Here is a 27249-nt window from a genome sequence, read left to right as displayed (position 1 = left end):
AAAAGCAGGAGTCAGTCATTTGGAGAATGCTGGAGTTGCAAAAGGAAAAGGTCCAGTGCAGCAGCAAAGAGAAGCACGGAGGAAAAAGACAAGTAGGCCAGTGGCACTGAGGAAAGCACGTGGCAGAAAGTGTTTCACAACAGCCAGCAGCAACAGAAGGACTTGACAAGAGCCTGTCAGTGTGTGTAATTGTGTGCTTAGGATTTCTGTCAATGCATTCCAGTAACCCCAAAGTGAGAAATTCCCCATCAGGAAATGCCCAGAGGTAAGAAATATTCATTGGCCTTTAGATAGTACATAGTTGTGCTATATATTTTCATATTTGGAAATCATTATCATATATATCTTATTTTCTGAATATGCTTAAATTTTATTAAGCTCTGTGAGAGATGGTGAGATCTATGCTGGTTTCTTCTCAGGGGCTTTCTGCCTTTTTTAAAAAAAAAAATTCATTTGGAGAAAGTTATTTGGCATAACACTTGATTTCTGTTTTTGCCTGCACTGAGAATCTCTGGCATAATTTTTGCTAGATATATTTTAAGAGAAATGATGGATCTAATCACTCTGCTGGATATCATACTATTCAACTATTCGTTTTTGAGGGGGAGGGGATAAATACTGAGGAAGCATTTATATTTGTATTCACAGATATTTGTTGAAGCACAATCTGTCCAAGACTGAACTTTAGTCTTAAGTTTTTTTAAAAAAGAGAATAATAAACCACAAGTAATTTGATTAGATGATAGCTATTCTGCTGAAGTAACCAGTTTTTTTAATGTGAAGCCATTTAGATGTGAGTGCAGGGAGTCTTCTCTGTCTTATTGCTAGTTCTAATTGCATCATGTCTGAAGATTAATTGATACTTTATATTCAGTGGCTGACTGCATTTTATATTCCAAAAGTATTGTATCACATGAAGACTAAGATTTTAAGTGGTGCAGGGTGGTAGGTGGCAGTACTGCAACTGAAACTCTCCCCATGACCCGAGTTCGATCCCAGCGGAAGCTGGATTCTTGGGTAGCTGGCTCAGGTCGACTCAGCCTTCCATCTTTCCGAGGTTGGTAAAATGAGTACCCAGCTTGCTGGGGAAGGTGACGACTGGGGAAGGCAATGGCAAACCACCCCACTATAGTCTGCCAAGAAAACGTTGTGAAAGCAGTGTCCCCTCAAAGGGTCAGACATGACTCATTGCTTGCACAGGGGACCTTTCTCCTTTCACATCACATCACATACACACACTTCATACATTCTCTCCATGCAGAGTATACAAAGTAAGAAATTTGGATCCAATGTTTTAAGTATTACAGAGTGATATGACCTTTACATTTATCAGTTAAAAAGTAATTTAAGACAAAAATTTACAGTTAATGTAATTTTCTAAGTAGAACAATCATTTCTGAGCTAGCTGTTTTCTGATGGCTGAGCTGTTTGAATCCAGATGGGTGGCTTTGTGAACTTTATGGTGTTCTACTTATTTACTTTGTGCTGATCTTAATGTGAGGCACGTCTTTGTACATAGAAACCATTGTCTTTATTGACAGAAGTCAAAGAGGTACATCCTCATGTGACTGACTGGTTCCTAGGATCTGGGTGGTTGCTATCTTGCTTTCTTCACTAAAGTAATAATACCTCAAAGAGCTTAGTGACTCTTTCAAGGTACTTTTTAAAATAATAGGAGCTGAACGATAAGCATATAATGAATTGATCTCTTGGGATTTCCACACTATGTAAAGAGGCTGAATTAGAAACAACTGCTGAGTAAATTGGTGGTGTGTATATTTATTATATTATATTATATTATATTATATTATATTATATTATATTATATTATATTATATTATATTATATTATATTATATTATATTTATTATATTTATTATATTATATTAATGTTCTCTTCCTCAACTTTCCTTGCCAGTAGTCCTAAATCAAAGCAGGAGGTGATGGTCCGTCCCCCTACAGTGATGTCCCCATCTGGCAACCCGCAACTGGACTCTAAATTCTCCAATCAGGGTAAACAGGGGGGTTCAACAGGCCAATCCCAGCCTTCTCCATGCGACCCCAAGAGTGGGGCCCATACACCAAAAGTTCTCCAAGGACAAGGAGGAAGCATGGGGTTGAAGAATGGGGCTGGCAATGTGTCAAAAGGGAAAGGAAAGAGAGAGAGGAGCATTTCAGCTGACTCGTTTGAACAGAGAGATGCTGGAACTCCCAGTGATGAATCAGAAATCAAAGGTATGTTAATATGCAAAACTGCAGAAAAATGGATGACTTTTGATCTTGATTGAAAGCTTCTGTAATTGATCATTCTCCTTTGCTGTAACAATGTACTAGCCTTGAGCTCTAAATGTAGAGAAAATAAATAGGAGTATGTATTAGTTTGAAGGAGGATTGTTATATACATAGGATCCTAAAAGCGTGTTTGTGTGTGTGTGTGTGTATACACTCACACACTTTTGACAAGACAAACGCTTAAGTCTCCTAACAGTCTTTTTCATTTTAGATATCCTTAACTGGAGGGCAGATTTCCTTGGTCAGTAACATGGTATGGAGAGTCTCAGTGGCTTCCTAGCAGAGGGTTCTTTTTCTCAGAAAAAAAAAAAGGATTAGGTTTCGGCGTATGTGGGGGAAGAAAGTTTTTTCCATAGGCTTAAAGAGAAAACCCTCACTAGAAACATCTAAACACTCTTGAGTAATTGATGTGATCTTCATTTATACCAAAAAACAAAACAAAACCCCAAAACCCTGTATCTGGCAGTTTATTTATTTATTTATCAAATTTGTCACCGACCATCTCCCCCGAATGGAGGGACTCTAGACGGTTTACAGCATAAAACAATAACTATACAATAAAATTCCAATATTAAAAACTACCAAGTATAATAAAATCCCGATGGCTATGGTCTCATTCAATCCTTGCATAGGAGGGGCACTTCAAGGCACTAGCCAACCCAAGTATGATTATTTTCCTCCCTGCCCCAAGCCCGATGGCAGAGCCAGATCTTCAATTCACTTCGGAAGGCTAGGAGCGATGGGGCTAATCTCACCTCCGGGGGCAAGATGTTCCAAAGGGCGGGTGACATTGCAGAGAAGGCTCACCTCCTGGACCCTGCCAGATGGAATTCTCTTACAGCTGGGGTCCACAGCATGCTCTCTCTGCATGACCGGGTGGGGCGGGTTGATGAAGTGGGGAAGAGGCGGTCCCTCAGGTAACCCGGTCCCATGCCATGTAGGGCTTTAAAGGTGATAACCGACACCTTGAATTGGACCCGGAAGCAAACTGGTATCCAATGCAGCTCGCGAAGCAAAGGTGTTATATGCACCTTTCTAGGGGCACCAGAAATAGCCCACGCGGCCGCATTCTGGACCAGCCAAAGCTTCCAGATACTCTTCAAGGGTAACCCCTTGTAGAGCGCATTGCAATAGTCTAAATGGGAGATAACAAGGGCATGAGTGACTGTCCGAAGGGCCTCCCGATCCAGGAAAGGGCGTAACTGGTGCACAACATGAAGCTGCGCAAAGGCCCTTCCAGCCACGGCTGCCACCTGCTCTTTGAGCAGGAGCCATGAGTCCACGAGGACCCCCAAGTTACGCACCAGGTCTGTCTGGGCCAGTGCAACCTCATCCAGAACCAAAGATGACAATATCCCGGATACGGCAGAGCCCTTAACCCACAGCCATTCCATCTTACCAGGGTTCAGCTGAAGCCTGTTGTTCCCCATCCAGACCCCCACAGCCCCCAGACACTCAGAGAAGGTGGCCACAGCATCACTTACTTCACCCGGGATGGAGATAAACAGTTGAGTATCATCAGCATATTGATGATACCTCATCCCGCGGTGACAGATGATTTCACCCAGCAGTTTCATGTAGATGTTAAATAAGAGAGAGAACCGAACCCTGCGGCACCCCAAAAAGGAGGGGTTGGGGTCAGATCTCTCACTCCCTATCACCACCGATTGGGACCGGCCCTGGAGGAAGGAGGTGAACCAGTGCAGCACGCCGCCCACCCCCAACTCCCTGAGCTGACCCAAAAGGATACTATGGTTGATGGTATTGAAAGCTGCTGAGAGGTCAAGAAGAGCGAGGATGGATGCACTACCCCCATCCCGCTACCTCCAAAGATCATCCATAAGTGCGAACAATACTGTTTCCATCCCATATCCAAGCCTGAAACCTGACTGAAAGGGGTCTAGATAATCCGTTTCCTCCAGAACCCTCTGGAGCTGTAATGCCACCACTTTCTCAACCACCTTCCCCAAAAAGGGGAGGTGGGAGACTGGACAAAAATTATCAGGTACAGTAGGTTCCAGCGATGGTTTCTTGAGGAGGAGATGTACCAGCGCCTCCTTAAAGGCAGTTGGGAACACCCCCTCCCTCAAAGGTGTATTGACCATCGCCTGGACCCAACCACATGTCACCTCCTGAGCTGCCTTCACCATCCAGGAGGGACACAGGTTTAGATGACAAGTGGTGGCATTTACTGTCCTGAGGATCCTGTCCACTTCCTCGGGTCCAACAGGATCAAACTCTCAAAATGTTTACAAAACATTTATTAAGAAGCAGTTACTGAACTCAGAACCAGTATTTTTTACAAGTGTAAGAAATTCAGTTTATAGGGATTGTTGATATTTATCTCATGAATGCTGCTGCTGAATTTATAGTAGTTCGGTTTGTGTGAATCCCGTGGCTTTTTCTGTGGAACTATTTTTAACTCAGTATAACTTGTTTGCTAGTTTCCCTACAAATACAGTCTGGATTCACACAGTTAGCATAATTAGGAGTGTTGATGCTGATCTTTAACGCCCTAAAGGGCTTAGGGCCAGAATACTTTAAGGCCTGCCCCCTCTCATTCTAAGCTGCTCTCTCCTTAAGGTCTAATGGAGAGGTCTTCTTTCCACATGTTTGGTTATGATAGGATAAATCGTATTCTCAGAATTCCCAGCTTCATAAGGCTTAACTGGCAGGGTTTTTAATGAAGGTTTGCTTTTTAGGAAAATATTCACTGCACAGGCTATGTTACATGGCTTGAGATTCCACTTCGAGCTGTGTGCTTGGGATAGACATGCCTAGTAGCTGAACAGTACAAATTTGGAACATGGGACTATGTGCTGCCCATTAACAATTAGCTGTGGTGCTGGGCGTTCTTGTTCCGCTGGCTCTTTCATTACTATTCAGTGGCCTCCACCTCTCCATGCTCAACCCTGTAGAACTGTGTGAGCTGTGCAATGGACATTTCTGCAATGGCTATATAAGTATTTGGAGTCCTTGGTGCCCTCTGAGCTTGGTTGTTTGCTTGCAGATATTTCATTACCTGACTAGGTAATATCAGTGCTAGTGAGTGTGGGGTTTGCTCCCAGTTTATATACAGTAGCTTCCCTTGCCAGTGTTGGTGGAGGTGTAGTTTTCTCCTTGGTACTTCCTCGATCAGGGTATTGTTTTCTGCTTGATTGTTTGTCTGCTTCAAGCAGAAAAAAACCTCTAATCAAGAAACTACCAAGGAGACAAACCATCAAGCAGAAAACAATACCCCAATGAACTACTAAGGAGAAAACCACACCCCCACCAACACTGGCAAGGCAAGGTATGGTGTATAAATAAGGAGCAAACCCCGCACTCACTAGCACTGATGATGTTACCAACTCGGGTAATGAAACATCAGCAAGCAACAACCAAGCTCAGTGAGTACCATGGACTCCACAATTCAACCCTGAGCTACATATATTCTCTTCTATTGAATAAATCTTTGTTGAAGTAACCAAATAGCCTTGGCCAGTGATCCAACATTTTGTGTGTGTGTGTGAGAGAGAGAGAGAGGGTGTTTCTCTGCCAATATCAGATATATATGCTTCTTAGATTTAAATCCTGTTTCCTGTTAGGAGCCAATATATCCATTTTCTTTTCCAGTTTTTCCTTCTACTGGAATAAGTTAGGATAATTGGATTAGTTTGGGATAACTGATAATGTAACAACCATAGTGATATTTTCCTTGGGTACTGTGTATTTTAATTTTTGTATCTTTAATGAGAATCTGTTTTAAATTTATTTTAAGTTGTTTGCTGCCCAGAGTCACTTGCTTAGTAGGGCGGCCATACAAATTGAATAAATATTTTCACTGTGATGCCTCCAGATTGCATTGCTTTGAACCTCTTTGCCCGTTTGAGGCAAAGTACTGGCCAGATTATACAGTGAATCTCCAAGACAAGATGTATATAACTACGTACAGAACCAGGTGCACAAGGTTGAATTATTTTTATGAACACTGTGATAAATTTGTAAGTTGTTCTTGGAACACTGGTATTTCATTTTAAATTAATCCTGTTTTAGGAGAAGGAAGGCAAAATTTTATATTTTGAGCCTGTATTTTCCCAATTGACCTTTTTGCTTTATTTGCCTTCTTCGTGACTCATTATAAGCCTGAGGCAAGAACTATGTTGTATACTTAATTTTTTTTGCAGTATTTGATAATTTTCCCTCCTGCTTTAATAATTATGGTTTCATAGTTGAATATTGGGACCCTTGTGATTCCTAACACAGTATCTGTATTCAGTTTTTTCAGTGAGCCAGGAATCCCTCTTGTATTTAGATTTTTTTTAAAAAAATCTGTTGATTATATTGTGTGGTATTTATTATATACATTATTTGTGTGTAGACTATAAAAAGTAGTTGCAGCTGTTATCTTTGCTGAATCAGAAAACTAGTTTTTTGTGTTAGGTTTTGTGAAAAAGTTCTTTTTTCCAAAAGCTTAGATAGATGCCATATTGCTTGGGATGTTCCGTTCTTTCTCTGAAGACTTCAGAAACTGTCTGATTCTTAGTCAGTCTTTGAACTAGCATACATCTCTTTGCTATTGTCACTGTTGATATGAGTAGTTTGTTATGGAAATTTTAAATACACACACACACACACCTGTATTGCAATTTAGTTAAAGCAAGTGAGCTGGGGCCAAGTATTTAAAATTATAATCTAATGTGGGAGCTACTCAACACAGAATATTTCTTGTAGAAAAAAAAGTGAACTTTAACAAATTCCATGCATTAAAAAAATACAATATCTTATGAATGCCCATCCTGATACGTTAGTTGTTATTTACTATTTTGGGTTATTATCCTTCAGTCTGCTTCAGGGCTTCAACTTAATAACAGCAAGAAATTATTTTGTAGAAGGAAAACAGCCCCCCAAAAATCATTCTGTTGTAGCTTCACTTCAATTAAATTAAAAGTGGGCTTGAGAGAGAGCTGTTGAAGAAATTAAAATGTACATTCTACTCTTCCTCAAAATAGAAATCTATTCACTTGTTTCTTTCTAGATCTTGGTTCTGCTGAACATACAAAATCACAAGATGCCCCGCATACAACACACTCCATGGTTCCTTCAAATACTTCAGTTCCACAGTCTTCCACACCATCCCATGGTCAGACTACAACGTCAGAACCAGGTAGCATGCAGAAGACTCCATCCAAAGTGGTCTATGTTTTTTCAACAGACATGGCTAACAAGTAAGTGGATCCTTTTTAAAAAAAAATAATTTTATTAAAAATTATAATTACAACAATAAAAAACTAATACCAACTAAAAAAAGAATAAAAAGAAAAAATAAAAGGTGCAGGAAAGAAAAAGAAAATAGAGAAAGAAAAAAACACTGTTTACAAAAAGGAAGAGTAACGTTGACATGTCCCATTGGACAGTCATACCACCCTAGAGGGTAAATTAGTTATAAAGCTATAGATCTGGAAATGCAAGGCGGGTCAGAGTTTTTTTTAATCAGTCCTCATATAAGCCAAATGGCAAGAACATAATGGAGAAAAGTGAGCATGTGATAAAAACACACACAAAAAATTAAATCCTTTTTTGTATGATTTTTTTGGCTATTCTATCCTTTTTCTTTTTTCTTTTTTTTGCCTTTGAGTTCAGTTTTGACTCCTGGTAATTGCCTGGACAAGTCCCTGCAGTTTTCTTGGCAAGATTTAAGAAGTGGTATGCCATTGCCTCCTTCCTAGGGCTGAGAGAAAGTGACTGGCCTAAGGTCACCCAATTGGCTGTGTAACTAAGATGGGAGTAGAACTCAGAGTCTCCCAGTTTTTTTAATAGTAATTTTATTAAACATTACTATTAAAAAGAAAAAAAGAAAAACTAATAAAACAAAAGAATAAAAAGAAAAAAGAGAAAGTGCAGAAAAGAGAAAAATAGAAAAAGAAAAAAATATTGTAAAGAAAAAATATATATAAAGAAATGAATTCCTCTTTCATCAGAACAAGTATAACAATTTTAGTAGCTTATCACCTTCTCTTGGAAAATAACAAATAATTTCTTCTTCCCATATCTGATATCTTATCTATAGCCAAATCCTTAAAACCTTGTCATTCAGGCCTGATTAGCAAAAGTCCATTAAGGGTTACCAGAGATAAGAACATACCTATTTTAACCTTGATCAAATAAACCAACTTTATATTCCTTTCTTTTACTTTTAACAATCTTGATCTTTAGTCCCCTCATATAATGTCCTAGAACTTGATTTCTTTTCATTTTCTCTTTGTCCCTTCGCACAAAATTCTTCAAAGCTTTAGCAAGCTTCTTTTGTAAATCCAATATAGGATAATATCCAGGTCATTCTCTTGGGTTGTTATTTGTATCTCTCTCTTAATTATTAAGACATCAGCTGGTTTCTTTTGTATTCCAGTGTAGCATCTTTTTCCATATCATTCTCGTAGCCTGTCATTTTTAAACCCACTTTCAGATCAGTCTCAGTCTTGTCTAGTAAAACTTGTTCCTCTTCCATAACATCTTTTAAACACAGTCTATTTATAGAGGCAGATGCTCTTAAAATTAACTTCTGGGTCCATTGTTCAAAAATATCCTTCAATATGTTGAATGTTAAAATATTTTGCTCCATTCTGTATTAGTAAGTCAAATTTAAATGATCTCCATTCCTTAGGTGGTCTTCCCTTTTCCATTTGTGCCTCCAGCCTCCACCTGTTCTCTTCCTCATTTGGGGGTGGGGGTGCTAAGTTAGGTGAATTGCCAAGAGGGTAAGGGTATAAGTTGTGATTGGAGGTTCTCTGGAGAAGAGGTTTTTGCAGTAGCATGTAACTCCTGGGAAAGCTTGGGAGGGGAGGGGTTTGCAGAAGTCAGTAGAGGACTTGGGAAGGAGGAGAGGATTATGGTTGTGATGGGAAAAGGAAAGTTTGGCAGGATATGGGGGAAATAAGCCTTACAAGGGATTGGAAAATTATGGCCAATCTGTACTTCTCTGCTCCCTTCCCCAAATCTCAACTCAAGATTGTTGGAACTTGGGACTCAAGCAGATGCTGCCAAATGCCAGGTCCACTTGCAATAAATCTATCATCATCCATGATCTAATTGAACAAGAGGGCATACCTGGAATGTATTACTGAATCCTGGTTGGCAAAAATGAGGGTGTTCCTTATCTGAGATGTTTCCATTTGGATTTCTGGTGCTACATTAGCCTTCACCCATAGGCAAGGGAGGAGGAGGGGCAGTCATTTTCTGTGAGACCCTGAGAATTGTGAGAAACACTGTTTTGTATATGACTGGAGGTAAGGCACTGTTTCTGTGGTTAGGCTTGAGAAAAGCTAGAAACGCTACTTTTGTACTGTTGTCATATATGTACATTCCAATTCAAGCTGCTAGCGCTTATCACTAGGTTGGTTGTTGATTCCCTTATTCTTTTAATTCTGATTGACTTCATTCTACTGTCATTGGAGCTGGACCTTTGAAATTCATGGCCATCATGACAGCCATAGATCAACATAGGAAGGGATGCATTAGATTTGGTCTCTAACTCAGAACAGATGACATGTGTTGGTGGGAAGCATTTCCTTTAGCAGTTTGTCACAGACAGATTATTCCAGTAAGTATTGAGTTAACCAGGTCCACCATTCTCTGCAGGGGGAATGGACCAATTAAGATGATTTCTCAAAGTTCCTAATGTATCCGACAGGCTTACAAAGGGCACTTGGGGAATTTCTGAATGATCAAATGGGAAGCTCTGTTGGGCATCTGTTCAAGCTCTGGAATACAGAAGCAATGAAAATGCTTGATAGGATTGCTCCTGAGTGGCTCCTTCTGTTTTGCTGATCCTAGGGGATTCCTTTGTACTTTAAGGTGTTCCCAGAGATGAAATGACAGAAAAGATACCAAGAATGACAGTGTAGGGTGAAAAAGTGAATATAACTGATTATTGATAGAAGTTTAGCTTTCAGCCAACATCACAGCAATAAGGGAGATTAAGTGTTGTTATTTCTCTACCATTATTGCTTCTGCGGATTGCCATCCAGCAGCACTTTTATGGTGACCTGAATCCTGTTGAGGAAGGATGGGTCAGAAGAACTAGCAGTGAGCTGCTGTGAAGGCATTTGTGGATACAATTATTGTGCTGCTTGCACAGAGTTGGAAGCTAATCTGAGGAGTTGACTGGGGTGATGTCCTGGTGTGTATTGGGTAGAATCCTTAGCAAGGCCACTTCTGCTGCTTGTGAACTTGATCCCATCTAAGCCTATGCAGCTAGTATGAAGGGCTGGGTGGAAGTAAATGCCTTGTTCAGGGAGGAAGAAAGGCCAAAAGCCTTGAAAGAGGTGCTAGTATGACTCCTGCTTAAGAGAACTTCTCTGGATCCACCCATGTTAAATGATTATTGCCTAGTCATCAACCTTTCCTTTTTAGAGAAGTTTGTAGACAAAGGATTCTGGAGGAAGCAGATTATCTAGCCCCTTTTTAGTTCTAGCTATAGTACAAAAGTCATATTGGCTGCTCTTTATGGCAGGACCTGGACGCAGGGAGCATGACAATTGTCCTAATGCTTCTTTCAGCATCCTTCAATACCACTGACCATGGTATCCTTCTGAATTGCCCAAATAAGAGATGTGATAGAAGTCTTGACCTGATGCTGGGAAGCTGTCAGGGTCTGTATGAGGAAAAACATATAAGAAATGGCGCTGGATTTGTAGAATGATTTGATTATCACTCTATATTATATTGCTTTGTCTGACTTGTTAGCTGCTTAGAATCTATTCAATTGAAGCAGCATAGAAGTTACAGTAAATAAAATAAAATAAAATATATTTTAAAATATATTTATCACCTGCCCTTTTGGGCTATAAGAACTCAGTTACAGAAGGGAACTAGAATTTTTGTGGCAGAGAAGAGCATGCTAAATGATGTCTCAGATGCATCTGCTTTGTTTTCCTCAGGGCTGCAGAAGCTGTATTGAAGGGACAAGTAGAAACCATTGTCTCTTTTCATATTCAGAACATCTCTAACAAAGCAGAACGCAACAGTGTACCCTTGGTAAGTAACTTGGTAAATGGAGAAGAGAATGGAGGATAAAAAGATGGGCAGAAAATTGTTAAGAATTAGACTGAAGTGGGTTCACTCTGTCAGGCAGGAGGCTGTTATGGCTAACATAAGAATATTGTAGCCCAAAATAAATGCTTCAGCTTCGGAAGTTGAACAAGGTTAAATGATAAGAAACTTATGCCTGTAAAAGCCACCTGTGATCAGTTTCTTCTTAACAAGAGCCATATGAAATTCTTTGTTTTCTTTTCTTCAGAACACTCAGCTTCCGCCACCCCGAAATGATACAAAGCCCCAAGTTCCATCACAGCTGCCTACTTCTCAAGAACAAACTCCTCCCCAGAATGCAAAAATACAGCAGACTCCTCCCATTCCAGTTCCAGCACCAGCAACCAAGTCTACTAGCTCTTCGTGCCCTATTGACCAGGACAATCCTGGCTTAGAAAGTAAAGTGATGCCTGCAGGAAGTCCAGCTAACTCCACTCCACTGCAGGCTGAAGGATTTGGGCAAACTTCAACCCCCAATAATCGAGCAGTTAGTCCAGTCTCCCAAGGAAGTAATAGTTCCACTGCAGATCCTAAAGGTCCCAACCAACAAGTATCTGGAGGAGATCCACCAAACATGGGTGAAAATCCAGATGGGCTATCCCAGGAACAACTGGAACATAGAGAACGTTCACTACAAACTTTACGAGATATTCAGCGAATGCTTTTCCCAGATGAGAAAGAGTTTGCTGGAGGCCAAACTGGGGGCCCCCAGCCTAATTCTGCAGTTCTGGATGGTGCCCAAAAGAAATCTGAAGGGCCAATACAGGCAATGATGGCCCAATCTCAAAGTTTAGGTAAAGGGCCAGGACCCCGGACAGAAGGAGGGCCTTCATTTGGTTCCCAAGGGCACAGAGACATGCCATTTTCACCAGATGAAGTTGGACCGCCATCTATTAATTCTCAGTCTGGTCCTATTGGACCAGACCATCTGGATCACATGACCCCTGAACAAGTGGCCTGGCTGAAATTGCAGCAGGAGTTCTATGAAGAGAAAAGGAGAAAGCAAGAGCAAGTTGTACAGCAGTGTTCCTTACAGGACATGATAGTTCACCAGCATGGGCCACGAGGATTAGTTAGAGGCCCTCCACCTCCATATCAGATGACCCCAGGTGATGGCTGGGGTCCTGGAGGCCCAGAACCCTTTCCTGAAAACATAGCAATGCCTCACTCACTACCCCCAAGAGGCATGGCCCCCCATCCCAATGTACCTAGCAGTCAGATGCGACTGCCTGGATTTTCTGGAATGATAAACCCTGACATAGAAGGTCCCAGTGTCCCAAACACCACAACTAGACCTGGGCTTTCAGGTATTCCTTGGCCAGATGATGTGCCAAAAATTTCAGATGGCCGCAATTTTCCTCCTGGGCCGGGTGTGTTCAGTGGTCCTGGACGAGGGGAGAGGTTTCCAAATCCTCAGGGCTTGCCTGAAGATATGTTCCAGCAGCAGTTAGCGGAAAAACAACTAGGACTTCCTTCTGGCATGAGCGTAGAAGGAATTAGGCCTGGCATGGAGATGAACCGGATGATTCCACCTCAAAGACACATGGAGCCTGGCAATAACCCCATCTTTCCACGTATGCCAGTTGAGGGACCCATGAGCCCTTCTCGGGGGGAATTTCCAAAAGGAATACCACCTCAGATGGCAGCTAATAGAGAGTTGGAATTTGGGATAGGCCCCAGTAGTATGAAGGGGGATGTGAATCTGAATGTTAACATGACTTCCAATCCACCAATGTTACCTCAGAAAATGAGGGAAGCTGGAGTGGGTCCAGAAGAAATTATGAAAATGCGCCCAGGTGTCTCAGAAATGCTCCCATCTCAGCAAAAAATGGTTCCCTTGCCGTTTGGTGAGCATCCTCAGCAGGACTATGGAATTGGCCCAAGACCTTTTCATCCTATGTCTCAGGGCCCAGGTGTTGGTCTCCGGAATCACAGAGAACAAATAGGGCCTGACCAAAGGACTAACAATCGTCTTAGCCACATGCCACCTCTACCTCTGAACCCCTCCAGTAACCCAAACAGCCTCAACACAACTCCTCCAGTTCAACGCAACCTTGGACGCAAGCCCCTGGATGTCTCTGTTGGTGCCAGCCAAGTTCATTCTCCTGGCATAAATCCACTTAAGTCCCCCACAATGCGTCAGGTTCAGTCTCCCATGTTGGGTTCTCCTTCTGGAAACCTCAAGTCTCCCCAGACTCCATCACAACTGGCAGGGATTCTGACAGGTCCAACTACTGCAGCTGCAGCTGCTTCAATCAAATCTCCCCCCGTTATGGGTTCTGCTGCTGCTTCACCTGTCCATCTCAAGTCTCCATCCCTCCCTGCACCTTCTCCTGGATGGACTTCATCTCCAAAGCCCCCATTACAGAGCCCTGGAATCCCCCCAAACCACAAAGCATCTCTTGCCATGTCTTCACCAGCCATGATGGGAAATGTTGAACCAGGTCAGGCTTATTCTTTTTTAATGTCTTTTTGGTCTGTAGGGTTCCTTGCTTGTTTCTAAGCTGGTTTTGTTGTGGTGCTGTTAACAGTTGCTCTGCTGTTGAACAGCTCAGTTTGTTTCTGTTGAGAATTAAGTTGTGAGCAAATCTTTCATTCCTAGTGTTCAGAGTTCAAACTGAAGCAAAGGGCTAGGGTCAATAATCTAGTAACAGAACTGGTGGAAACTGAATTGATAATTGAACAAGCTGTTTAAATATCTTTCTTGTTTAGCAGTCTAACTTTTCCACCTAGTTTGATTGGTTAAATTATTAAGCAGAAATATTGACAGCATGGCCATTAGTTAGAGGAACATTTTAAAAGCAGACTTTCTTTCATATCCATACTGTAATAATACTGAAGCAGTTTGTTATTGCTGCCTTCTGGGAACTTTGACTTCTTAATCAAGTCTATACCCTGGTGTTTCCTGGTTGTCTTCCATCCAAATATTACCTGAGTCTAGCCCTGCTTAGCTTTTGATATCAGTCAGGGTTGGCTAAGTTCTGCCGCCTACCTGAGTGTGGCATAAAATTGTCACTTAAAGAAATTTTTGAAGACCCAGAAGGTTGGATAGTAGCCTGCATTTGGTAACTTTTCCGTATTTTAGCTGATTTTAGAGATTTCACACAAATGTGCACATACACACACTCCCATGGAAGTTAGTTTAGGATTTGATTTGGCTCTGTTGTGAATTGTTAGGGAGATGCCAGTTGAAATTTTCATGGATTTTACCATTCCACAAAATGGAATTCCTTAGTCTTGATTCACATGGCCTTGTTTTCCCTGCAGAATTGCAAGTGCCATTTAATCTTCCAGATTAATAGTTTAAAGACAACTGGCTGTTCTCACCCTGTAAGATTGTAATAAAGCAAGTCTCCAATGTGCAATGTTTGCATGCAGTTGTTTGATGGATCCAGCCTTGGGAGCAATTCAGTCTATGAAATCACATTATTCCAGGAATTAGGAAGGTGACCAAGTGAACTATTTGGGTACACTGTCCTCTAGCGTTTCAGAGAGATCATTGCAATGGAGCAGCAATTGCTTTTGTTAATAGTAGGTGTCCCTTGTACTTCTGAGGCAAACTATCCAGTGACTTTTAACCTTAACTATGGTCAAACTTTTGAAAGTTTATGAAAGCGTTACCTAGTTTCCTATCACTCTTCAACATGAAAAAGCTGAAACCACATTTCTACATAGCTCCCTCCAGCTCCTATATGCTTTGCTCTTTAGTTAAGAAACCCAAGCAAGGTCGTCAAGTTTTCTATAATCATAGAATGTAAGGGCAGGAATTGATCTTGAAGACCATCTAGTCCAATCCCCTACCCAGTCGAGGAATGCACTAGGACTCTGTTCAGAAACTGCCAGTGAAGGAGAAGCCACCATTTCCCAAGGCAGTCTGTTCCATTATTTTTTTTCCCCCTGTTCCATCATGCCTGATTCTTGGAGACTGCCTGGACAAGTCCCTGTAGTTTGTTTGGCAAGGTTTTTCAGAAGTGGTTTGCCATTGCCTCCTTCCTAGGGCTGAGAGAAAGTGACTGGCCCACTTTCCAAGGTCACCCAGCTGGCTTCATGCCTATGGTGGGACTAGAACTCATGGTCTCCAGGTTTCTAGCCTGATGCCCTAACCACTACACCAAACTGACTCACACTGTTCCACTAATAAACAGCTGTAAATGTTAGTATATTTTTCCAACAATTCCTCATAAGTTTTTCCTTCTAGGATTCGTCTAATCTTGATTGGTCTCTGCTTAACATCCTTCATTTTATCAATGTTCTTCTAAAGTGCAGAGCCCAGAATTGGATGCTGTATTCTAGGTGTAGTATGACCAGGACAGAAAAGAGAGGAATGATTTCTTGATTCTGACATTACATTTTTGTTACTGTAGTCAATAACTATTGTAGTATTGTATTGTATTGTATTGTACTATTCACAGCAGCAACACACTTGGCTCTTGTCCAGTCTGAGATCCTTTAAAACACCTGGATCATTTTCATATGTATTGCAGCCCAGTGTGGTCCCTGCGTCCTATACTCATGCTTTTGTTTCTTTCATACCCAAATATAGGACTTAGCATTTGTCCCTTTTGAAGTTGATGTTGCTGTCTTCTTGTTTTCTGCCCATTTTTTTAACTTGTCCAGATCTTTCTGAATTCAGACATTCTTTAAGTAGTGTGCAATCTCCCTTATATTTGTGTAAACTGAAATTTTGGTCACCTTCCACCTCATCCAAATAATTGTACCACTGATGTACACTCACTGGGAAAGTTTGTTCATTTAGATGTGTATTCATCTAATGATATTATGGCATAGCCTTCATTTTTGCACCTTCTCTGCTAGAATCTCCTAGGAGACCATGTCAAATGTTTAAGTCAAGGTGCTATGTCCGCTGCATTCCCAGAATCACTTAAACTGGCCATCCTATCAAAAAAAGGAGATCAAGTTGATTTGGCACAATTTGTTCTTGATAAACACATGTTGGCTTCTGCCAAGCAGCCATTCTATTCCAAATGTTCCCAGAGTGACAATTTAAGAAGCTGTTCCAGAGTTCTGCCTAATACCAGTATTAAGCTGGCTCATCTGTGGTTACTAGGAGGGGGCTCTCTTTTTCCCTTTTGAAGATTTGCCCTTTTCCAGTCATTTGGCACTATATGATTCCTCAGAGATCACCCAAAGGGGCTCTGGGATGACATCAGCAAGGTCCTTCAAGACTCCCAGATGTGATTGGCCTGGTCATGCAGACTTAACTCATTGATAGTTACCAGGTGCCCTCTACCCATGTGTCTTGAGTGCCACATTTTCTTTTCTGCTTAGTTCCAGAAAAGCACAATTCCCTTTGGGAAGAAGACTCAAAGAAGGAAATAGGGAGTCATGCCTTCTTCCTATTACCTGTTACTATCCTATCTTACCCAAGCAGTTTATCTTTTCTTTATTTTACTACTGACATGGCCAAAAAGCCATTTTAATGCCTTTAGCTTGCCTTGCAAAGCTATTTTCCTTTTATGCTTAAGCTTTTCTAACTTTCTGCAAATAATAACTACTTGCTGGTACACCTGCTTGGTGAAGAAAAATATTCAAATTTTATTTGGAAGTGAATTAGAAATGTTTTTGGAAATTCAAAAATGACACTGAAATAAGATTCCCTTCCTCACTTTTTAATTATTCATCTCATGGCAGTAATATTTACAACCAACATATACTCTGCGTCCTTTTATTTGTCCTGTCTGAACGCTAGCCAAATTTAATTCCAGGATTATTAAAATAAAACCCTATACTATATGCAGGACATGGCTTAAATTCTGAACAATTTTTGTTTAGAATTCTGTTGTGGTCACTAATTATGCATTGTTGAATATTAGAGAAGAAATTACAAGCTAGTTAGTTTTTTGTATTATACAGTCCATAATAGAGTGCGAACTTCTAAGCTCTTCCTGCTTGTTCAGCCTTACTTCATATGCCCTCTGAAAAGGAGCTATAATGCTTACATTGGGATTCCCACTAGTTAAGGTAGGTAATATTTAGAATAAATGTTTAATTAGAGTAGGAAAGTTTGTGAAAGTGGCTTTTTGTAAGCATTCGTTCTCTTCCCAACCCACCTGCAAGTACTAAACCTGTAGGTAATTCCGACTGGTACAAAATAGATATGGTGACTACTGCTACCATATCTCGGTGAAGTGTAATAGAGTTCTGGAGCTTTGTGCTTGCCTTCAGTGCATCCTATGTAATTCCTCTTGAAACCAGTGGTACATTTCCGGTAGCAAAAAGTCATCCACAAGGTCTCGCTGCAGTTATCTCACTTGAGCTGTACCCCATCTTCCCGTCTTTCATTCAGCAGCTGATGTGACTCTGGGCCACTAACATTCAGTATGGCTGTGTAGAAGACAGAGCTAGCTGTCGTGGAAGGCAGAATACAAGACAAGCACAGAATTTGTCTCTTCAGAGTTAGGTCCTGAACGTTTATGTATTGATAGTGCATCGAATAGCGTGAAGATACTATCTTTACAAATCAACTGAAAGCCAATTAAATTACAATACCTTTGCCTACCCCAGCGTAAGAATTCTAGAATACTTTGAAGCTTGGTTAGCCCTGGATAGCTAGATCTTGTGGTCTCCTGTAAGCATTTATTTCTGGAACACTGTATGGCCAAAGGATGGTCTTTGGAGAGGAGAATGACTATTGTGTTAAATTGTTTTTGGTAGAACAGTTTTCTGATAACAGGAGTTTTAGGAGCATCATAGCGCAGTGGGAGATCATATGTTTTGCATACCGAAGATTCTAAGTTCACCCCTGGCATGTCCAATTTAAAAGATGTAGCAACAGAAAAGATGAGGAATGCTTTTCCTGTGGAGGGGAAATGCTATGAGTACCTGATAGGGCAGGACTAGAACAAACAAAAGTATGACATGTTATAAAGTAATTTCAAATGGCTGCAGGAGCTTCTAACTTAGAATCCAGGAGCTCTTGATGGTGCATCTCTTTCTAATGAAGCTCATTGAGCATTGTACATTAAAAAAAAATCTTTATTAACTTGCATGTATTTGTTTCCAGGTGGTGCACCCCCTTCAACAGTTAGTCAGAATGCTCCTGTGACTCTTTCTGGAAACCATCCTTCCAGCAGTCCTTATACAATGCCCCCAGAACCTACCTTGTCTCAGAATCCTCTTTCTATTATGATGTCCCGGATGTCCAAGTTTGCTATGCCCAGTTCAACACCGCTCTACCATGATGCTATCAAGACTGTAGCCTCATCAGATGATGACTCTCCTCCAGCACGTTCCCCAAACTTACCATCAATTAATAATCTTTCAGGTAAATAGCAAGAATCCTGCAAATGCTGTTAACCAGTAACATACAGTTCTACCACCTATCTGGGGAGATGCAAATAAAAATACATCTATTATCTGGCAAAACAGATTTGTGAATATGTGGATTTTGTTCACTGAAGTTGTTCCAACAAATGGAATTGTTTGACAGCAAACAATTGACTAGATTGGCCAGACTTGAGTTCACAGTGGGCTAAGTGGGCATAGCAAAAAGCATATGCTGGTGGTAATTTAATAATGTGTTTAGTGGAAGACTATTCTTATAAGCATAAATGGCTAATGGCTGCAGGGCTTACTCCTTGCCACTCCTTCCTTTTTCTGTATTACATTTCTACCATCAATACTTCTCTATTTTTTTTTTTTTAATATTTAGAATGAAGCGCTTTGACTGCCAAGTTTCTTTAAATTATACAGTGGTGCTTAAAGTTTGTGAATCTTTTGAATATTCACTATTTCTGCACACACAATGCACACATAATGGCCTAAAATGTGATCTGTTTTCCACACAAGTCCTAAAACTAGATAAAGTAAACCCAGTTTAACAAATGAGTCAAAAACATTATACTTGTTCATTTATTTGTTGAGGAAAATGATCCAAAGCTACATATTTGTGTGTGGCAAAAGTATGTGAACCTTTGCTTTCAATAATTGGTGTGCCTCCCTTGGGCAGCAATGTTTATGATAACGGTTGATCAGTCCTGCACATCAACTTGGAGGAATTTTAGCCCATTCCTCCTTACAGAACAGCTTCAACTCAGGGATATTGATGGGCTCCCTTGCATAAAGTGCCTGCTTCAGGTCCTTCCACATTTCTATAGGATGAAAGTCAGGACTTTGATTTGGCATTCCCAAATTAACTTTCTTCTGCTTTAACAATTGTTTGGTTGGACAACTTGTGTGTTTTGGCTTGTTGTCTTGAGGTTTCTCTTGAGCTTCAGTTCACTGACAGATACTCTGACATTCTCCTGTAGAATTTGAGGGTACAATTCCAAATTCATAGTTCCATCAGTGATGGCAAGCTGTTCTGGTCAAGAGGCAGCAAAACAGGTCCAAATTATGATATCGCCACCACGTTTCACAGATGGGATAAGGTTCTGCTGGAATGCAGCGTTTTCCTTTCATCAAACATAATGCTTTTCATTCAAGACAAAAACTTATATTTGAGGGTAACCGTGGTGTTGAATTGCTTCCATTTGTACACGAGCTGCCTGCAGTGGACTGGTGGAGTCCAAACTCTTTGGAAAAATGTTTGTAACCTTTTCCAACGTGGTGAGCATAAACAACTGTTTTTCATAGATTCTCAGAAATACCTTGTTTGAGGCATGATATACTTCCCCATGCCTACGTTGTGAAGATCAGACTTAGATAATGAATACCCAGAACTTATTTAAATAAATTTAATCGATCAATTCAAAAGGGTTCACAAACTTTTAAGCACCACTGTAATTCCCAGTATAAAGATTAGGGGAAAAGAAAAGATTTTGCTCCCTTTTCTGTTTGAAATAAGTATGCTTATCTTACATATCTGTAAGTTCCCAGTCGAAGAATAATATTCATGTGGATGCTGTGTTTCCATAATTAACTATATGTTAGAAAACATGAAGTAGTAATGCTGATTGATATTTTCTTAAAAATCAGAAATAGATTCTACAAAAGGATTCTTGGTAATTACTTTGGCTTTTCCTTGTCAGATTGAGTGTGATTTGAAATGTTTATCTGATGTGATTAGACTTTTTTCCTATAGTGATAAAGTTCTGGGGCTTGGGTTGAATGTATTCATACTAAAGCACCTCTTATATTTTCAACGGGATAAAAATTATAAATATTTATTTAAGTGAATGTAGTCCTATAGCAATAAGAGAGACTGTTGTGGCTAATAAGGCTGTGTGAAGTTTCAAATGAGTAATTTGATTGGAGATGAGAATTATTTGAATTAAATCATTGAATCAAGTCTTCAAATTACTTAAAAATATCAAATGAAAGTAAATGGTTTTCAGAATACTTTGGAGAGATTTTGAAAATCTGATGGGCTTTCTGACGTTGCAGATTCTCAACCATTGTTGCACATCTCCTCACAGCTGAGGTGAGGAGGCCGGGTGGGAGTGTATCAAGGTTATTTAATACCTGGGAAAGGTTTTATTGTATCTGCAAGTAGGAATACGTGAAGTGCATCCTGCTTTGTGTGTGTCACTCTTTAGCTAGAATTTGTGTAGGCAGGTTTGCTTGGAAGGAGAAAAAGAAGAATTCAGATTTATTCCATTACTCTTCTTTATCTATTTGAATTTCATGTATAAGCTTCTATCTTTCATACCCTTTTATCCTTACTCTTTGCTTCTCTATTTGCCTAGTCTGTAGTATAGTGCCTGTTGGTCCCTGTGTCCTGACTGTCTGGCATTTATTGACACTTTGAGTATCCTTCATTCTACCCATGCCTCTCCATGCATTTTTTTAAAAAAAACAATGTTTTCTTTTTTTCTGTTCATAAATTATATCTTGTCTGGTTCTGAGTTGTCTTCATTGCCTGAGTGAGTTTGAAACAGTGTCCTTGCTGTTCAACTATTATGTATACAATTCAGATAATTTCTAATGATATTTTTCAGACTTTTTTTTAAGTTGCAGCATACAAATATATTCTTAGAAGAGTCTGCTTTGCCAATGAGCTATGGTTATGCATCCAGAAAAACAAGTGGTTCTTGAGAGTGGTTTCTTTAATCTGTTGTAACATTTTATTCTTTAAAACAGTATAGGTTTTTATTTATAAGTTTAGATATTTCCTGCATTGTTTCAGCAGTTTTTATAGGCTCTCTGGAGCAGTTTGGAATCTGGTGCAGTTGACTATTGAAAATCATGCTACAAACATATTACAAACTTGTCCAGTCAAACTTTGCAGGGTTGATGTTATCCTATGCTCTTTTCTTTTAAAGACAAGGCAGGGAAAGTCTGCAGAGCATGGCATTTGGAATTCTTCCCATCCCTTTATTGGCAGTGGCTGTAGGAGGTATCTGTATTTTCTCCTGGTAATAAAGTAACATGTATCTGTGTATATATTTCTTCTCTTCTTTCCTGTTGCCTGTATATGAATACATGCATGCTGGAAAGCACAGGGCAAGTTGCATACACTGCACTATCTTGACATGAAAGGAGTGAGTAAAGCTTAGAATGGAAGAGTCAATAACATTCCCAGGTGCTACCTCTCCCATAGTCATGGGTTTTTTTTGGTGGGGTGGATGTTTTTCTCCACCGCCCCCAGACAGATGTGATCTATTTTTTAAATTCAATATCTTTTGCTGGCTCTGCCTGGCACACCAAATTGGGTCCCATTCCATACAGTTTTCAGAGTTACTCTACTGGTAGAGTCTCAAACTCTTTTACAGGTAGTCCTCACTTAACAACCACAATTGAGAGCAGCAGTTCTGCCGCTAAGCAACACAGTTAAGTGAAACATCATGTGACTGCGCCCAACGAATGACATCACTTCTGCGTTCGTTAAGTGAATTGCCTGTGGTCATTAAGCACAATGTCATGTGACCGCTACTTGGTGACTTACTACCAGCCTGTCCATTGACTTTGCTTGTCAGAAGCCAGCTATGAAGGTCACAAATGGCTATCGTGGGACACTGCAATTGTTGTAAATGCACAGCGATTGCCAAGCACCCGAATCACAATCATGTGACTGTGGGGTCACTGCAATGGCCTTAAGTTTGAGGACTGGTTGTAAATCTATTTTTTCAGTGCCATTGTAAGTTTGGACAGTCACTGAACAAGGCAGTCGTTAACCAATGACTACCTATATAATTTGTTTGCCACATCCTATTGGATTGGAAAAGCTAGGCATGGTAGCGAAAGAATATGAGCATGGTTTCCAGAATTCTTTCCAGCTCATGCTGGGTCATAAGAGAGCTTAAAAATGAAGCAGTTGGCAGCATTTTGAGCTGCTGCTCAACTTTCTCTTCCACAGAGATGCATTTCTTATTTCTGGATTTTTTTTTCTCTACAATTCCTAGCTGGATCTGGCCCATTTTTGAACTGGATTTGTTGTTGTTGGCTTCTCCCAAAAAACAATTTGGTCCAATTCTGTTCGGTTTTCAGAAAATTAACCTGCTGATGAACAAAGTCCCAAGCTCCTTTACATAATCTCTTTCCAACATTCTATGGGGCTGGAAAGAGCAAATTAGAAAAACAGAGAGAGCATGGCTTTTTGAAGTCTTTCCAGCCACTTTACCAGCAGCATATGAGGTGTTATCTATGTCTTCTGTGGGGCTGGGGTAGATTGATGTATCTGTTGGATGTGTTTTGTTTGTTTTTCTGTGTTGTGTTGCTGGATTCCCCATCTTATTCATTGTATAGTATTTTATCATCTTCTGTTATATTGTGAGCTGCCCAGAGTCGTCTGAAGCCAGGCAGTGCCTAAATCAAATAAATATATAGGGTACTGGGGAGCTTTATCTGGCAGTTGAGCCAAGCCACAATGTTTAAAGCATTGCTAGCAGCTCCATCTTTACTTTATGCACATTGGATATTTTTTTATTGAAACTCATGGCCCAACAGCCAAACCATCCACAGCAAGGGAGGCATATAGCTCAAATCTGAGCTCTGAAGGGCAGCACTTGTCACTGCAGAAGCACTGAGCAAGTTGCTGAGATGTGTAATGGAGATAGGCAATTAAGTGTAAAACAAATAAGGACAAATCTCAGGAATGAGAATATTCCTGAGTAGGAATATTCCTTGTAACATTCCTTGTGTGGCTCAGGAAACTGGATGCTGCTTCAGGCTGTATGCTTAGAATCAAGCATGCTTATACAGTTGTTTGCAGAAACAACTGTATAAGCAAGCATGTAAAAGCTGTTTGCAGAAGAGTGGCATTCTGTGGAACATATTGTAAGAGTCCCCCGATGGGAGGAGATGGGCAGGGACTAGATGGATGGATGGATAGATATTTTAAGAAACACTGCTCTGGAGTGTCTATATCTGTTTTCATCCTGTTTTGCCCCCCAAAAGCAGGTGTTTCTGTACTTCCCCATTATAGCCTATGGTTGAATTGTTAATTCAAATCAAATTGTGAATTGGTTCAAATCTTGAGTAACAGGTTCAGCTCAAAACATATAATCATTAAATTTTGTTCAGATTTTGGTTGATGCACAAACCCCCTTATTAATGCTTTAAAAAGAGGCAGTACAACAGTAAGTAGCTTTACCTGTCTGGATTTCTTATTCATGTTACCTTAGGAGATTTTGCTTAGAACTTTTTTTATAGCTGCTTGAAACAGGATTACCGTATTTCTTTCTGCATCATGGTTTAATTGTTGTATTGATATTTTCCAAAATGTGTTGAGTTTGGGCTTCTCCTGTGAAAGTACTGATAAGGAGAATCTTACCTCTCCTGGTGCTTCTCCTGTTACATATAGCAAACCATAATTGGGCTAAAGGACTTGGGCTTTTCACTGTGATATATGGCCGAGATTATGCCTCAGAATTCCTTACAGTGCAGAGAAACTAAAATTGAAAAAGTTACATCATTTTGGCAGTTGTTAGACAAGTATCATTAGCATGGAACTTCTAGATCTGTGTTTGCCTTAGGAGGGAAATGATTCTCTAATAACAGATAGTCTGGAAAAAACCAGTATGTGAACAACTGGGTTTATAGGAATACCCTGCATGAGACACTCCAGTGTAGTAATGAAGAAAAGTGGTTTCATATCTATTAAATGGTTTTATGTTTTTACTTACTTTTGCTCTAAATGGCTTTTTTTCTGTTCTCTCTAGGAATGGGCATTAATCCTCAGAATCCTCGTGTTTCTGGTCCCAACCAAGCAAGCTCGATGGCAACTCTTAGCCCAATGGGAATGACACAGCCACTAACTCATAGTAATCAGTTGCCCTCTCCAAATGCTATGGGAGCCAGTATACCTCCTCATGGGGTTCCTGTAGGACCTGGTTTGATGTCACACAATCCAATGATGGGCCACAGTTCCCAAGACCCACCAATGGTACCTCAAGGACGCCTGGGCTTCCCACAGGGATTTCCTCCAGTACAATCTCCTCCCCAGCAGGTGCCGTTTCCTCATAATGGTCCTAGTGGAGGACAAGGCAACTTCCCAGCTGGAATGAGCTTCCATGGGGAAGGACCTCTTGGGCGACCCACCAGCATGCCCCAAAGTTCAACTGATCCAGCACTTTGCAAGTCTGGAGGTCCAGGGGGACCAGACTCTTTCACTGTTCTAGGAAACAATATGCCTTCAGTTTTTTCTGATCCAGAGCTACAAGAAGTGATTCGCCCTGGAGCCACTGGAATACCAGAATTTGACCTCTCCAGGATTATTCCATCTGAGAAGCCAAGCCAGACATTACAGTATTTCCCTCGTGGAGAAGTACCAGGCCGCAAACAGCCACAGAGCGTTGGGCCTGGCTATTCTCATATGCAGGGAATGATTGGAGAACAGAATCCAAGAATGGGGCTGGCATTACCTGGTATGGGAGGCCCTGGTGGCACACCTGATATTCCTCTTGGCACAGCATCCTCTATGCCAGGCCATAACCCTATGAGACCACCTGCCTTTCTGCAACAAGGAATGATGGGACCTCACCACCGGATGATGTCACCAGCACAAACAGCAATGCCTGGCCAACCCACTCTAATGAGCAACCCAGTGGGCATGATTCCAGGCAAGGACCGAGCTCCTGCTGGGCTATACAGCCATCCAGGACCTGTAGGTTCACCTGGTATGATGATGTCAATGCAGGGCATGATAGGGCCTCAACAGAACATCATGATTCCTCCACAGATGAGGCCACGGGGCATGGCTGCTGATGTAGGAATGGGAGGATTTAGCCAAGGCCCTGGAAACCCAGGGAATATGATGTTTTAAGCTGCTACATAAAGACTGGATGGTTCCAATCCTTGTTGAGATGAGATTCCAGGAGCACAGTTTGATCATGCAATAGGTGAAAACAGACCAGAGGATGCTTTGGAAAATCTCGAATGTATGGAATTTCCTGAAAACAAATGAATTCATTTTAACAGGTTGTTTTTTTAAAATTTATTTTTTAAAAATTATTTTTGTGTACTTGGGTATCCTGTGATGGCACCTGCTTTGAAAATCTGTAGCTGTATTTTGAGAATTGCCATTTGTCACAAGTTGCACCATTCTCTGTATGTTTACGTCCTTCGGACTGGCTTCTCCCAGGACTCACTTATCTTTGGGGGTTATTTTTGTGTACTGTACTATATTGTAAAAGGGATTTTAGCAGAGACTTTAGTCTTTGGGGTGAAATGCTGTTTACTTTTAGGTGGAAAATCCATCTTCAGAACTTTGGACTATTTTCCTTCAACTCCAATCTATAGAGAAACCAAACTACAACCTCAGAGCAGAGTATTAATGAAAAGCACAAAAGGAACTGAAGTTCAGTGAGGGGGGTAATCTTTAAAAAAATAAGTTAAGGACATATTTTTCAAATTATGAGTGCTGTCCAGCACTTTGTCTCTCCCTCCCACCCCTTTACTGTCTCCTTCTCTGGCAGCTGCAATACATTGTATTATTTTGGGGAGTATATCTAGGAGAGCCCCTTCTTGTGCTGAGAGTGTTGCCACTTTCAGAAAGAGGCTGGACTTGGACACTGTTACACTTGAAAGTAGTCTTACTGTTTCTTATTTTCTTAGCCCCCCCCCCCCCCCGGTGACATTATTAGCGTGGGAGTGGAACAGACACTAAAAGTTATCCTGACTTTTTGTGGCTTTTTTTTTTTGTTCCCAGCGTAAAACGTTCTGTGTAACCTCCATTAAATTTGGTACAAAACCACTTGCCAGGGCTGTGGTGTCAGAAAAATAAAATATATTGTTTCTTACAAAAAAAAAAAAATCAGTTTCATAATCTGCTGCAATCTAGAGCTGCCTTGTATTTTCACTTATTTACAAATCTGCCTTGTATAGCTACATTTTTGTACTTTTGGAATAGTTAATAACTTTGGAGTATTAACTTCTGCATAATTCATCTTCAAAAACATTGGCTACCTTACCATGCAGAGTTATCAGAAATAATATTGGTGTCCTCAAAAGGTTCTTTTTGAACAGCTACCACTGCATGCCAAAACTTAGGAATTCATTGAAATATATAATTTGACAGCATTGCCTAAACAAACAGAAACTGACAGTATCTCTGCTTGGTACAGAGTTAAATAAGTACATGGTCCTTAACATATCTACGTCCACATGGAAGATGATATGCATTGGGATCTCTCCTGGGCCCAGTGCTCTTCAAGATTTTTATAAATGACTTAATAGGGGGAATAAAAGGGCCGCTTATCAAATTTGCTGATGACATGGGGTGGGGGTTGCTGACAACTCAGATGGCAGGCTCTAAATTCAGGAGGATCTTGATAGACTTGAACACTGGGCCATACTATATGCTATACAGTGGTGAGAAATGTCAAAGTCCTGCACTTAGGTAGGAAAAAATAGATGCACAGGTACAAGATAGGTGGCACCTGGCTTGATAGCAGTATAGTAGGATCTGGGTATTCTGATAAAGCATGGATTGAACATGAGCAAAGAGTGTGCTACACCTGCCAGAAAAGCCAATGCAATCTTGGGCTGC

The 27249-nt window shown here is 40.6% G+C and overlaps 1 protein-coding gene across 1 annotated transcript; it reads left to right on the top strand.

Moving 5' to 3' along the window:
* The first annotated feature begins 84 nt into the window (after nt 1-84).
* BCL9 (BCL9 transcription coactivator) lies at nt 85-26153 on the top strand. Its single transcript, XM_063305508.1, has 7 exons — nt 85-265; nt 1918-2234; nt 7309-7498; nt 11210-11306; nt 11569-13804; nt 18385-18645; nt 24422-26153. Exons 1-7 carry the CDS (start codon nt 213-215, stop codon nt 25522-25524), a joined length of 4257 nt encoding a protein of 1418 aa, XP_063161578.1. The 5' UTR covers nt 85-212; the 3' UTR covers nt 25525-26153.
* The last annotated feature ends 1096 nt before the right edge of the window (nt 26154-27249 follow it).

Source organism: Candoia aspera, chromosome 5, assembly GCF_035149785.1.
Source record: "Candoia aspera isolate rCanAsp1 chromosome 5, rCanAsp1.hap2, whole genome shotgun sequence".
Lineage (NCBI taxonomy): Eukaryota > Metazoa > Chordata > Lepidosauria > Squamata > Boidae > Candoia > Candoia aspera.
The sequence above is the reverse complement of the archived record's forward strand: the minus strand, read 5'-3'. Positions and strand labels throughout refer to the sequence as shown.

Coding starts and splice junctions, on each gene's coding strand:
- BCL9 (XM_063305508.1), top strand. CDS start 213: ATGCATTCCAGTAACCCCAAAGTGAGAAATTCCCCATCAGGAAATGCC. Junction 2,235..7,308: donor TGATGAATCAGAAATCAAAG/GTATGTTAATAT, acceptor GTTTCTTTCTAG/ATCTTGGTTCTGCTGAACAT. Junction 18,646..24,421: donor ATCAATTAATAATCTTTCAG/GTAAATAGCAAG, acceptor TGTTCTCTCTAG/GAATGGGCATTAATCCTCAG.